General features: G+C 52.5%; 1 protein-coding gene across 1 annotated transcript; it reads left to right on the top strand.

The window, feature by feature from the left end:
• Positions 1-4,618: 4,618 nt before the first annotated feature.
• LOC137664550 (uncharacterized) lies at positions 4,619-7,243 on the top strand. The gene has a single exon (XM_068402681.1). The coding sequence runs from the start codon at positions 4,619-4,621 to the stop codon at positions 7,241-7,243; it is 2,625 nt and encodes an 874-aa protein (XP_068258782.1).
• Positions 7,244-13,969: the final 6,726 nt, after the last annotated feature.

The raw sequence follows: 13,969 nt of genomic DNA, 5'->3' as shown, positions 1-13,969 counted from the left end.
CATGGCCCACTCCAGGCCATAGACACCAACAGGGCTGTGCTCTGGTTTACCCCTGAGCAGCTCAGAACGGTGGGGAAGATGCTGGGGCCATTGACGAAGGAGACAGCAGTCAACTGGTTGTCCAGGGCCCAGCGGCTGCCCAGGTGCCAGAGCGGCAACGCGGTGAGTGACCTGATAGACGTGGTGAGAAAGTGCATGAAACCAGATGATTTTGCAGCGCTGCCGGGGGACGTGCAGATGGGCAACGTCCAGGACATTGGGGACGTCCAGTCAGCTGTGCTGAAGGTGTTCTTCCCAGAGGTCAACCCCTTAGTGCTCTTCCACCAGGAGAAGCAAAACCCAGAGGAGCGTCCGGACGCCTACATTAACCGTAAGAAGATGCTCTACCAGATGGCTGGGCTGCCTGGCTCAAAGGACTCCCCCCTCAATTTTGACAGGCCCGAATTCAAGGAGCCACTGGTGGTGGGGCTGACACCCCCGTTGCGGGTGATTGCTGGTGGGGATGCGGCCAAGAAGCCGCTGTCAGAGCTGGAGCAGATCCTGACCCAGAATTTTGAGCTGCAAAAGCAGGCGTTCCCGGGGTACGTGGTGGGGGGGAAGAAAGGGAAAACCTCGGCCATGCCCTTCCAAAATGCTGGGGTGAGAAAAATGCAAGGAGACAACCGAAAAGATCCTGATGGCAAGGGCAGTTCGGGCAAGGAGAACCAGCAAGGGCTGAGGTTTCAGAAGTCCAATGCTTGGAGGGCTGAGCTGAGAAAGCGCTTGATAAAATATGAGAAGCAGGAGGATATTGATGGCTTGCCAGACGCGGAGCTGTTCCGAAAACTGGCCCTGCATGAGGCCAAAAAGCACAGCAGCTCCAACCCGATTGACCCGGGGTCTAAGGCTCAGCAATAGGGCTGCCAGGCACCCGCATCGCCCCTTTTTGTGGCACCGATTAAGACCGATTCTTGGGGGCGCCTGATAGTTGATATAACTATTGGAGGAGGGGTGCTTGGACAAGTGATGTTAATTGATACTGGTGCCTCTTATTCAATTCTGAATATGGCCCCCGGTGAAGCTGGGGTCTTCCAAACCTGTGAAATTATTGAACTGACAGGGCCGAACGGCCAAAAATCCTCAGTGCCCTTCACAGGGCCTGTACCCTTTGAAATTGGGACTGCCAAAGGGTCTGAAAAATTTGGGAAAATGGAAAAGAAGGGAAAGTCGGGAATTTTAGCCATCTCCGCACTGACAAAGATGGGGGTGGTGGTGGACATGGCAAACCAAGCGCTGTTACGCTGCCCTCAAAGTGATGTGCCTGTCATCCCGGCGAGCCACAGGGTGATGTCAGTGAAAGCCCCCGAGCTCCTGGTCCACCCCCAGTGGGAGCCGCGAGTGAAACGGGTCACAGAGCAGTTCCCCCAGGTCTGGGCAAGGAGCAAGCTGGACTGCGGGCAGATTGATGCTGTCATGGCAGTCAAAGGGCCAGATCCCCCTCCTCAGCCGCAGCCCCGGTACCCAGCCGAGGCTGAGGACAGCTTGTGGGACACAGTCAAAATCTTGCTGGAGAAGGGGGTGCTGGTGGAGCAGCAGAGCACCAGCAACGCGCCGGTGTGGCCCCTGCGGAAAGCTGATGGGAAAACGTGGAGGCTGACAGTCGATTTCAGCGCCCTGAACCATGTCACCCCGCTGCGGACCTCCGCAGTGGCCAAGTACCCTGACATCATGGTGGCCATCTCACGGGGATCTGAGTGGTTCTCAGTGCTCAGTCTAACCAGCCCATCATTCGCCATCCCCTTGCACCCTGAGTCCCGGCACAAGTTTGCCTTCACCTTTCGAGGGCGTCAATTTGCCTTTGCCAGAGTCCCCCCTGGCTTCCACAACACCCCCGCCATCTGCCACATGCACGTGGTGAGGATGTGGGAGAAGCTCAGCCACCGGGAGAGCGTGCTGTCCTGCGCCGGTGACATCCTCATCCACACCCAGACAAAGGAGGAGAACCTGGAGGTGCTGGCGGAGGTGCTGGAGGCTGTCCAGAAGACAGGCTTCAAAGTCAGCCCCACGAAGGCCCAGCTGTGCTGGAAGGAGGTCACCTACCTGGGGGTGACCCTGGGGGAGGAAGGGCGCTCGCTGGAGAAGCAGAGGGTTGAGCTAATACAGAAAGTGTCAGCGCCAGCAGATGCCACTACCCTGAGGTCCTTCCTGGCTCTCCTGAGATTCTCCCGGGAGTTCATCGAGGGCTATGCGGAGAAAGCTGCCCCACTTTGCCACCTCCTGAAGAAGGACGCTCCCTGGAAATGGGGGCCGGAGCAGGATGAGGCAGTGAAGACCTTAAAGGAAAGCGTGGCGCGAGCCCCCATGCTGGCACATCCCCGGGGGGACAGACCCTACGTCCTGCAGCTGGCCAGCACGGGGAAGGGGCTGCAGGCCACGCTGGGCCAGCAGCACAGTGCTCAACTCCTCCCTGTGTCCCATGCCTCGCGCCTCCTGACACCAGCCGAGCAGCAGTTCACTGACTACGAGAGGGAGGCTTTAGCCTTGACCTGGGCCCTGCAGCACTGGGAGTACCTGGTGGGGTCGGCCCCAGTGCTGCTGAGGACTTCCCACGCCCCGGTGAGGTACCTCTTGTCAGGGAAAGGGGACGAGGGTCCCCTGTGCTGCCCCAGGATGGCCAACTGGGTGCTGGCGTTGACTGACAAGGAGGTCCCCAGGGAGGAGGGGGAGCCCTCGCCCAGCACTTATGGGGTGGTAATCAGTGGAGAGAGGGACAGGCAGGAGCCGGGGGGTCCCCTGGCCGAGCCCAAGCTGCGGTGGGCGCCCCTGTTTGAGAGCAGCCTCAGCCTGGCAGAGGCCAAGGAGAGAGGCTATGTTGTGTGGTTCGTAGATGGGTCCAACTACAACAAGGAAGGGGCGTTCTACACAGGCTACGCCGCCATCAACCGGGGCACCGGGGAGGTGGTGAAGGGGAAGTGCCTGCCGCACTCCATCCAGGCTGCCGAGCTGGTGGCCGTGACAGCCGCCCTGGAAAACACTCCGGCAGACCAGCCGCTGGCCATATTTTCAGACTCGGGCTGGGTGGTGCGGGTGGCACTGGAGTGGCTGCCGCTCTGGAGGGAGAGGGACATGCAGTCTGCTGATGGCAAGCCTGTCTCCTATGCCAAAAAGCTGCTGTACCTCGCCAGGCTGGCGGAGCAGAGGGTGCGCCCAGCCCAGATCATTAAGGTCAAGGCACACAAGAAGGGAACGGAGGAGGCCAAGTGGAACAAGGAGGCAGACGCCAAAGCCAAGCAAGGTGCAAAGGAAGGGCTGATGTGGAAGGCCAGCAAGTCCTCGGAGAATGGTCCTATCTCGGTGGCTCCCAGCAGACACTGGGAGAGCGTGGACCTGCTGGGCTTGCAGGCACAGGACCCCAGCATCCGGGAATTAGTGCAGGGCAAGGAGTATAAAGGGTGCAAGGTGTGGAAGGATGTCTCGGGGCTGGTCCTGGCTCGGAGGGAGGGATCAGACTTCTCAGTCTGGGTGGTGCCCGAACTTGTCCGGACGGAGCTGGTAGCCCTGGCTCATGAGCAGGGGCACTTGGGGACAGACAAGACCATGATGAGGCTGCAGGGTGCTGGGTGGTGGCCCGAAATGAGAGAGGATGTGGAGAGGTATGTCAACAACTGCCTGACGTGCGCGGCCAACAATCCCGATGCCAAAACGGCCAAAGCCCTCCTGGGCCACCAGAGGATTTCTGGGCCGTGGAGCAAGCTGCAGATGGAGTTTATTGGCCCCTTGCCGCAAACAGCCCAAGGGAACAGGTATTGCCTGGTGATCAGCGATAACTTCACCAAGTGGGTAGAAGCGTTTCCGACTCGAAACAACACAGCCAGCGCAACAGCAAAGATCCTGGTAGAGCATGTCTTCTCACGGTGGGGCGTCCCAAAGGAGATCGACTCAGACCACGGCCAACTCTTTGTCGGAGAAGTCACAAAAGGGGTGTGCCAAGCCCTGGGTATCAAGCAAAAGCTTCACATCATGGGGCGTTTCCAGAAGCCCGGCTCAGCGGAGGGGCCCAATGAACCACTGAAGATGGCGCTGAAGAAGCTCGTGAACCAGCAAAGGAAAGACTGGGATCAGAAGCTCCCGCTGGTCCTGCTGGCATTACGGGGGGCCATGGCATCTCAAGCACCTTCTCCCCAAAAGCTGCCTCCTGCAAGAGACCTGAAGCTACTGGGACACTGGTGGCAAAGAGGGGAGCCACCAGACAAACTGCAGCCCCGCGTCCTGACAGACAGGTGGGTCCAGGACATGCTGAGGACGGTGTTAGCTACATACCATCAGCTTGCCTTGGTGCAGGACATCAACATCCCCAAGATGGAGAAGCAGCTGGGAGCACTGCTGCGTCCCATGGAGTGGAACACAGGGGACCTGGTAACGTATCGGGGGGTTAGAGAGAAGAACCAGGTGCTGGCACCTCAATGGATGGGGCCTGTTAGGGTTGTGAACAAGGCCAGTCCCTCCATGTACCAGGTAGAAATCAGAAAGGGGGCAAAAAGGCAGGAAAAATGGTTCCATTCTTCACAATTAAAAGCATGGAAGGGAAATTAACGGGGCTGGAGAGCCCGCCTTGCTTATGTTTTGCAGATAAAGGAAAATGGAAGGCGATTGTGACCAGCGGGAAGGGCGAACTTCGTGGCACCACCAGCCCTGTTTGTGCTGCAGGGAAAATGCTTTCAAATTTGTGGTTGCAGGATTTGCTTTGCTTTCTGGTATGTGCATAGTGCTGAGCACCCAACGTGCCCAACCAACCCATCAGCACCTCAGACAAAAAGGCAGTCGTTCCCACTTAGAAAGGCACCCTGACACATGGGCCACAGCCCAGCACAGGGTTAGGAGGTACACAAAAATTGGGACCGATTGGCCCTGGTCTCAAGCTCACATAAAATACACGGGAAGCATGGGATTAAATTCTAACAAAGGCTTAAATTTGTCAACGGTGGTTATGCATGGGACAGAGGTGTACTTGGAAAATGAGTGGAGCTGGGACAGCACAAACAGACTCCCGCAGCTGCTGGGGAAGGTAGGACAAGAAATAAAGGTAGGGTGCAGGGTAATTAACGGATCCACTCACCAGCGGGCAACTCAAATCTCTGTAACTGAAGTAAAAACAAAAAAGATTCAGAAAAAAACCTGTGCCATAGAAAAATTGGACTGTTGGTGCAATTTTACTTTGGTCCAGCCAGTCTTTGTGGTCTGCCTCTGGGCACAAAACAGCATGGGGCTGTCCTTTAAATTCAAGATTACCACCATGACAAGCTCCTTTGCTGCCGTTAAGATCTCGAAGTGCCATTTTTTGGCCTGGCAGGCAGCCCAATACACTGAAGTTGGTAACCAGGTAAAACTGGAAATTAAATACTCCCAAGAAAGTATAACTGACCCGATGCAAATCGATGGCACCACCATGACTGTCGCTGCCCCTAACAGCCGCAAGTGGGTTGTGCCAGTAAAGTGCCTCCGCGAGAGCAAAATGCTTAATAGATCTGAATTAAGCTCGGAGGCTTCATGGTATAATCAGGATTATGGACGCTGCCCTCACCTGGTCATAAAGCTCCAGGTATGGTGCCGAGGAAACCTGAGCGTAGAAATGTCCCCTGAGCTTGGAGGGAAGTGGTGGATAGGAGGACCTGAAGGATTTAAAAAAGAGTTTACCATCATTGCTGTCTTGCGCCCCTTTGTTTCCAAAATAGGCCCTTATGTAGTCAAGCAAAATCACATCCAAGAGCTGTTGACGGGCCCTGTTCGGTCACTGAAGAAGGTAGTGTTGTCCCTGTCCACTGTTAATATTTCATCCGTCAGACCTCACTGTACCCCCTTCCTGTCCACCCTCCACACCGGCTGGCTGGCGTGGCTCCACAGCCGCTCCATCCAGGGGACCCGGGCCAGAAGAGACCTGCTGGCCACGGCGCTGGGAGGAGGAGGCACCGGGCTGGGAGTCCTCAACAGCATGAACGTTGAGGTCTTGGCCAACAAGCTGGAGGCTGTCACCTCGGGCATGCGGGGCCTCCTCAACCCCCTGAATTCGTCCCTGGCCAGCCTTGGGATGGGGCAGTGGCTCGTGTCAGAGGTGCTGCCCACCTGGGAACAAATAAGTGAGAAAGACCATCAGGTGCTGTTGCGAGCGCTGGGCATTGAACAAAGTAACGTCTCCCTTGCTCTTAGTTGCATCCAGGCCCAGATGTGGGTCCAGAGTGTCGTTGCAGGTATCCTGAGAGACGGCGACAATGGCGTCCTCCCCACCGAGATCCGAAAGATCGTGTGGGACGCGGCCACAGAGAAGGAGCGGCAGCTCCAAGCCTGGTGGCGGCTCGTCAACTTCACCCACGACCAGGTCCTCAACGCAGTCATTGCCCACGTCCTGACCGTGGCAGAGGCTCGCATTGAAAAGGTCTACCCCGTCGTGGCCCTGGGGGTTAACACAAATGGGTCCGTGGTCTACCCCCTGGACCACCGCATGTGGGCAAGGGTGTCTGATGGGAAATGGCAATCGGTAGATTTGGAAGCCTGCATTTTGGAAAGGGGGCTGGGATTCATATGCGAAGACGATGCCCTTAAGGCGAGCGACGTTTGCTTTGACACCAAAGAAGGGGTGTGCCATTTTGAGATCAGCCCCCAGAGCAGTAACAAAACCGTGTTAGTGTATGTAGGGAAAGGGTGCGTGTGCTTCAGAACGATGTGTAAATACGTGCAAATTAATGACGTTTATAATCAGACCGTGTTTAATGACTCAAATACGTGTGCTTGCAATGTAGCTATTATTAGAGGCTGTGATTTTGTGTATAAGCCACCCATATTTACTAGCCAGTTGCTAATCAGAAACTATACCTTGTATCGTAGTATAACCCCGACCCCCATCGGTATGGATTTGTCACTTGTAAAAGAAATGTTAGAGCATGCAAATTTACAGCAGCTGTTAGAAAATGCTAAGGCAGAAGCTAAAAAGATCCTAATAACTGTACATCATGATGGCAATGTTATAAAACAGGTAATGGAACGAATTAAGAGGGTGGGAGAACACCACTGGTGGGAAATTTTCTTCGGCTGGTCCCCCACGGCCACCGGCATATTCAACACGCTGCTGCACCCCGTTGTAGTTATACTGCTCATGCAAATCTGTGTGTGCTTTGCCATGGTAGTGATTTGTTACTGGATGAGGCAGGTGAAGCTCTGCATTGAAAACCAGGTGAAAGGCCTGGGGCTGGCCAAGCGCCTCCTACCATAGTCAAGGGCAAGACTGGGTTGGCCTCTGTGTTTGCCACCAAGAAGATCTTTTAGCTCCGCTGTTGGCTGCAACCCAGTAGGCGTTGAGCGGTGGGGACACATGTCATACCAGACCTTGATGTGAGAGATGGCCTCCTCTGTTACAAGAGGGCCATCCAGGAGGGAGGGCAGGCCAAGAAGCCTGCGGTTGGCATGAATCATAGAATGGTTGAGGTTGGAAGGGACCTCTTGAGATGATCTAGTCCAAACCCCCCTGCTCAAGCAGGGTCACCTAGAGCAGATTGCCCAGGACTGTGTCCAGTTGGGTTTTGACTATCTCCACAGATGGAGACTCCACAACCTCTCTGGGCAAACCTGTTCCAGTGTTTGATCACCCTCACAGTAAAAAAAGCAAGAGTTAGCATAAGTAACTTGTCTTTGAACCTCCCATCCCCAAATGCTAATGTGAAGAAGCTGCTCTTGTGTGATTTAAGACTCCTTAAGCAGAGGAGAAGGGGATAAGGAAAGCCAAGGACTGTGTCTTTGGAAGGAAAGAGCAGGGAACCTAACACCTGAGTGTGGAAAAGCACCCACTGAAGATGGCAGAGGTGTTACCAGACTCAAAGACTTGGAAAGATGATAAAAGATGAGCAGAATGAAAGACCCTGTGATCACCTTGGACTTAAAGGAGCGGAATCCACATGGACCTTTGCAGCAACTATCTCCGGGTTCCCGAGACTCCCAGGACGTCTGGCCAACGGATTGGTGAGATTTTGTTTTCGGAGCCTGGACATCACCACTTTGCTTTGCCTGGTTGTGCATGTACTCAATAAAATGCGTCTGTTAGAGGATGGACTGTCTGTTCAATCCCCACCCGCTCAGCTGCTCACTGCCCAGGCTTGTAACTTTGGCTATGCCGGTAAAGAGAAATTCTGGTAAAAAGAAAAGATGTGGGGTTTTTTTTGCCTTTTATAGGCCAAAATTCCCTTAGTTGCTTTTTGTCTGCAGAATATTCACTGAAACACAAAGATTTCTGCCTTGGGCTGAAGAGTGGGGCTCTGAGCTGGTGCACAAACCTTCTCCCCTCTTTCATTCTGCATCACCCCCCTGCCTCTGAATCCAGAAGGAGCCTTAAAATATATACATGGGGTCTCAAACAATTTAAAACCATTGGCAATTTCAAACACTCAATCAACCACCTTATTTCCAGCCCACGTGCCTGATCTCATCTTGGGGGTGCTGCTCTCTCTGAGAATGGGGGGGGCGGTGTTTACACAGACAAAAAGCCCTTTGCAATCCAGGCCGAAATAAAAAGATTAAAGAACTGGCCTTTAACTCAGCAGGGAACTGCTGGGCCAGCTCGAGAAATGAGTTAACAGCCCCACTTTTCGTAAACACCGGGCTGGGAAGCCCAAAGAAACAGCATATTGCCATGGCGTAGTTTTTTTAAAGAAAAGGGAAACTTCAATATATGGGTTTGATAAAGACACTGCTCTTTAAGGAGCACACATTATAACTGAGCACATGGAAACGTGAATAAATAAATCACTGTCTAAAACCACAGAAATCCTTTTTCCCCCTCCAAGCACCATGAAAACACCCCCTTCACCCTTGGGACGGGAGGCTGAACTCTCCCCCCAACCCTCCTGGGAAAGGGCTGGTGCCTGGTGCCTTCTACACTCTGCTGCTCCCTTCATGTTCCCATAACAAAACTTCACAGAAAACACATTATTATTTTGGTTAAAGCACCTTTCTTGCTTGCTAACACCTTATATGTTTCATGAGAATTCATTTCTCTGTGAATAATTACCTTTTGATAGAAAGCCTTTACCCCTCTAACCTCTTTTGGGAGCCTGTAGGGGAAAGAGCAACCACAGAAAATTCACATGATCCACTCTTCAGTCCCAAACTTGCACCGGGCCAGCGTGGCACAGGAGGGGTTAGTGCCGGGATGATGGTATAGCCATAGGGAAAGGGGCTCCTACACCTATACGCGGGTTCTAGCTGCATGCAGAGCCCTGCACGGCTGCTGGATGCGGCAGCAGCATCCTCTGCAGCTGCCACGAGCTGCTGCCCTCCGCAGAGCCCTGCACGGTGCACGGGGGTTTGGAAAGTTCGCACAACTATGAAGTTCCCCTCCCTTTAGTGTCACTTGTTTATCACCGCAAACCCAGGGCTGTTTTCACGGTAGCAGCAGCATCGCTGCGGCAGGCTTCGGGTGCAGCCTGGGGGCAGGACCTTGAGCCAGAGCTTTCGTCTGCTTTTCCAGTTGTTTCAGCAGATCCCATAGAGGATATTACCCAAACTGGTCTGCTTTTCCAAGCCAAATGGGCAACACAATTGGATTTATTCCCTGGTGATTTTGTCCCTGTCCTCTGCTCTGGAGTGGAGGCGAGCCTGGCTGTGCAGAGCAGGCGAGCTGTGGCCCATGCAAACCCCCAGCCCATCTGCAATGCACCAGCTCTCCTCACTTCCAACGAGGCAGATCAAAGAGGCAGTTTTCAGAGCTAAGCCCAGCCTGGCTGCCTCCGCTTTAGGTTGTGAAGATCGATGCCAGCAGGTCACTAGCCTCACTGGTCTAGTCCTGTGGCAGTAATTCAGATTAACTTTTGAAAAACGAGGGGCTGAGCTGCTGCTGTGAAGCAGTTTTGATTCAAGTGGAACAAGTGATGTAAAAATAAGCCTTGGTGGAACCCCAGACATGCTGGGGTCCTCTGGAGAGCTGAGCCCACAGGGGGCAGGAAGGTACCAGACACATAATTTAACCCAAGGAGGCTGTTCTCTATGCAGAGCATCTGCTTATCTCTGGATATGTCTCACAGGACTGCAGGGATACTCTATTATTTCTCTCGGGTACCTGGCGTGATGGACCTTTCCTGCTGCTGCAGAGGATCCTGACAGTTTTGGGATGAGCCCTGCAGCCATGTAGAGGTGCCACAATGGCTCCTCACTCCACGTGAGCAGACACGGACAGCCTCCATCTCCTCTGAAGCAAAGGTGAGGGGCTATGTGGAGACATCTGGGCCTTGGCTGCATGGGGCCACTTCCAGAGCCAGTCCTGGGGTAAAGACCTAACGGCTACCCTGAACCTATACATCCCACCTTGGCTCAAATCAAATGCAGAAGGAATTTCAGCCTGGGTTTTCCCCTGGCTAGGCTTGTACTTGAGCGTGTTGCTCAGAAAAAGCTCCGACGTTGATTTCCCAGCCCCAAACAGGTTAACATCATTGTAGTTTTGTGAAAACATTCAAAAGAGCTTGGAATTTTTTTGGGGGGGGTTCTGTCTCTGAAGCCCTGAAGACTGACAAGGTTCACTTGGGCAGGACCAGGCAGAAGCTGGCAGATTTCTGTCTGTCCATCAGAGCTGCCTCCCCAAACCCATCATCAGCATCTTGACCAATGTCACTCTCCAGCGTGAACTTTGCCTTTCAGACTCAGGGCCTGGCTGTGGCTCTCCTTTTTCTACTCTTTCCCTCTCTGTCTCCCCTCTTTCCCACCTCTAACTTTTATCCCCTTGCTTCACCAGGTGCTTTCCACCTTCCTTAACACCAGTTTTCTTGCTTCTTGAGCGTGACTGTCACTCAAGATCATCCTTCAGGACTCCCTGCTTTGTGCAGGACGTTGCAAAGCTCTTTCCCTTCACCCAGCACCTACAAGGCGCCTGCACATTCACAGAGAAGGGATTTACCTGGCTTAGCACCTCTCTGTGCTGATGTCCTTCAAACCTCATGCACTTTGTAAGCCACTGCGCATCAAAGGAATCCTACAAAAGCAAAAGTAGTAGCAGGCGGAGGGTTCAACCTCAACGCAGCGCTGCACTGTCTGCTGCAGCGCTCTGGTTGTGACCCCTCCATAAGATACCTTTATGGCTGAGAACAAACGTTTTACTCCTATCAGCCCTGCTTAGTGGCTGGGCAAGCTATCTCCCAGTTCCTTTTGCTCCCAAGCGTTTTACTCCACCCCAGAGCACACCAGGTGATTCACAGAGAAGCTGGATACCAGCCCCAACTATTTACAATCTCTAACTTTACTGTAGACAAGACCCAGTGTAGCAGAGCAGTAAAAAGGGAAGAGCTAGAAAGCCCCAGGGGCAGAGTGATAGGATCAGACAGCGATGTAGCGCAGCGTGCTACATCCTGGCTGATCGCGATTTATTATGTATGGGCAGGATGGAAGAAATGAGTTTTAGGAGATGGAATAAAAAAGAGCGTCAGGACTCAGAGGCACAGTGAAGAGAGTTGGTCTGAGAGCTAAAAAGCTGTGTAGCTCATCTGGGATGTGAGACAGATTCTGGCTTGTGTGGATTTTTTTCCTGCTTTGTGGAGTCCCAGAGAAATTCTGTGATGTGCCAGCACTCGGCGTGAAGGGAGACGCCTGATTTATTCCTCACAGCAGACTCAGGAAGTGATCAGATATACATCAGTCTGGCTGAGAAGGGTCATGAATAACTCAGTAGGGAGTTAGTTTACTCTTAGGAGTGGTGAAATGACTGAAGCTACATCCCACAGAGGGGAATGCAGAGAATGCTTATGGGTTCACTCATTTTCTTGAAAAATAAAACACAATAGAAACAATTTCCAGTTTTAAGAGAGATCTATCATTGGCACAGCTGTTGACTTTGGCAAAGCTAACACAAGGCAGTGTAATTAAGAATTAGGCAATCAAAATGTCCTTGTTCCTCCAGATGCTCTCAGCACTTTCACCAATAGACGAGAGCCACAGGTACCTGTAAAGAGAACAGAAAGACACAAGGTTACTTGGAATAGTGCAGGCTATAAGATATGGGGAAAAAACATCCCCCTTAAACTTTCAACTACATATCCCTTTCTTCCCAGCATTTCTAGAAGGAATGCAAGGCTTTATTCCATCGAGAGGCACGGGAAGTCGGCGCTATCTGCACAGCGATGGTGGATATGCGACTTGACCTGATCTGAGAGCAGGAAGCAGCTGTAGGACACAGCTCTATGAGGTGAGCGACGGTGTGAATTCACAGCACACCGCCTGCTCCGTGGAAACCGCTCTCTCCAGGCTTGTACCGCAGGGTGTGCACAGAGTGACTTCTCTCTCAAACTGAGGTATGTTACTCATACTGGTCCTGGGACAAGAGTACACATTTGGCCAGCAAACCCATGCCCTGTTTTGCCTTCTGATAACTTGTTTGTGCAGCTTTTTCGTGCAATTCCACCAAATTATTCTAGTATCATCCTTCCAAATGCATTCAAAGGACACAGACAGGCTTTCATGGCAATATTCTCTGCACTTAGTGTATTTTCTGTAAGACAAACGTGTTTTGGCTGTGTATACAGGACTGACACAAATATTTTCAGAACCCCATATATGATCAGGCATGACTGGGGGCAGAGGAAAGCAGCAAAGACAGACTCACCTCACCGTCAGAGCCAAGTGTCGTTCAGTGGTGAGACAGACAAGCCCCCATGGCTTATGCAGCAAGAGGTCCCAAGGGAGAGAGGGAAGACACTGACCTTTACAGATTCCCTGAGGAAGTAAACACACAGTAAGTGCCATTAGATAGTTTAATGACTGCAGCAATTCCACAGGCACCCTTAAACTGATTAAAGATCAGAAGTTTCAGACCTGGAGGCCTAACACAAGGCACCCAAATCTCTTTTTAGATAGCTCATTGGACCGTCTTTGATTTTTAGTGCTACTGAGCAGAAGGCAGTCAGCTGTTCTCAAAACTAAATCCCTTTTCGAGGTGCCTACAAGGGGATATAGATGCTTATTTATTAACAGTGTCAAGACTGCTTAGACAACAGCGGCCTAGGCTTCCATTAGCTGACCTCCTCTGAAGTCTCTTGTATTTGTCAAACGCCACATGAGCACATTCTGAAGCGTAAACAGTACAAATCCATCTCACTGGGGGGCTCCCGTTGCATTATCCTTGCTCTCCATCAGCAAATGTTGCAGTAATGCTACAAAGATGCCTGCTCGCCTATGTCTGCCTAAGCAAACAGCATCACAACACTGTATAAAACACTGTTAAAAAAAGAAAAAGACTTTTTTGCCTCAACAGCACATCCACCAATGAACAAGAAAGTACTGTCACAACAGCGGTGGTAAGTCTGTCCTCGCTTCCTTCATGCTTGTTGATAAACCTGACCAACAATCTTAACCAGGTGAGTTGCCAGGGCTAATGCAGAGCAGTAAGATCATAACGAAAGATGACGTAGCTATGAGATGAGTGTTGGAGAGTGGATAAGACTACACAGCTGAGGTCGAGATGGACACCAGCTTGTGGGTGTTGTCTCAACCTCCTTTTCTTCACCAACTGGTGCTTCTCGCTCTTTCGAGCGCAGAGCGGAGAGATGAAAGGCAAGCTGTGCACCGGTGTGCGCACCCTGCGCCCGGCACCCCCTGCTCACAGCTGTGCAGCAGGCAGCGCGCCGGCTCTGCTCGGGCTGGGCGACACGACACCTTCACCGCAGGCACGGCGCCGGGGTCGGCACGTCGGCACTCCTGAACGAGCGTGGCTGGCGTGTGCGGTCTGATTTCTTCATTTGCTGAGCTAGAAAAAAAAGAAGAATAAAAAGAGATGCAAACAAAGCAGAAGGGAGGCAGTGAAGCAGCTGGCAACACCTTCTCCATCAGATTTGAGTTTGTCTTAACACAAAGCCCCTTCCATACAACCCTCTCATTTTGAGGGCAGTTTGAAGGAAACGAGTACATCTGCTTGCTTAGGCTGGGTACAGATACCCTCACAGAGTGACATGAAATAACTTCGCAGGGA

Source organism: Nyctibius grandis, chromosome 6 (genome assembly GCF_013368605.1).
Source record: "Nyctibius grandis isolate bNycGra1 chromosome 6, bNycGra1.pri, whole genome shotgun sequence".
Lineage (NCBI taxonomy): Eukaryota > Metazoa > Chordata > Aves > Nyctibiiformes > Nyctibiidae > Nyctibius > Nyctibius grandis.
This window is presented reverse-complemented; position numbering and strand designations above follow the sequence as displayed.

Excerpts from the sequence above, each read along its gene's own strand:
- LOC137664550 (XM_068402681.1), top strand. The coding sequence starts at position 4,619 with ATGGAAGGCGATTGTGACCAGCGGGAAGGGCGAACTTCGTGGCACCAC.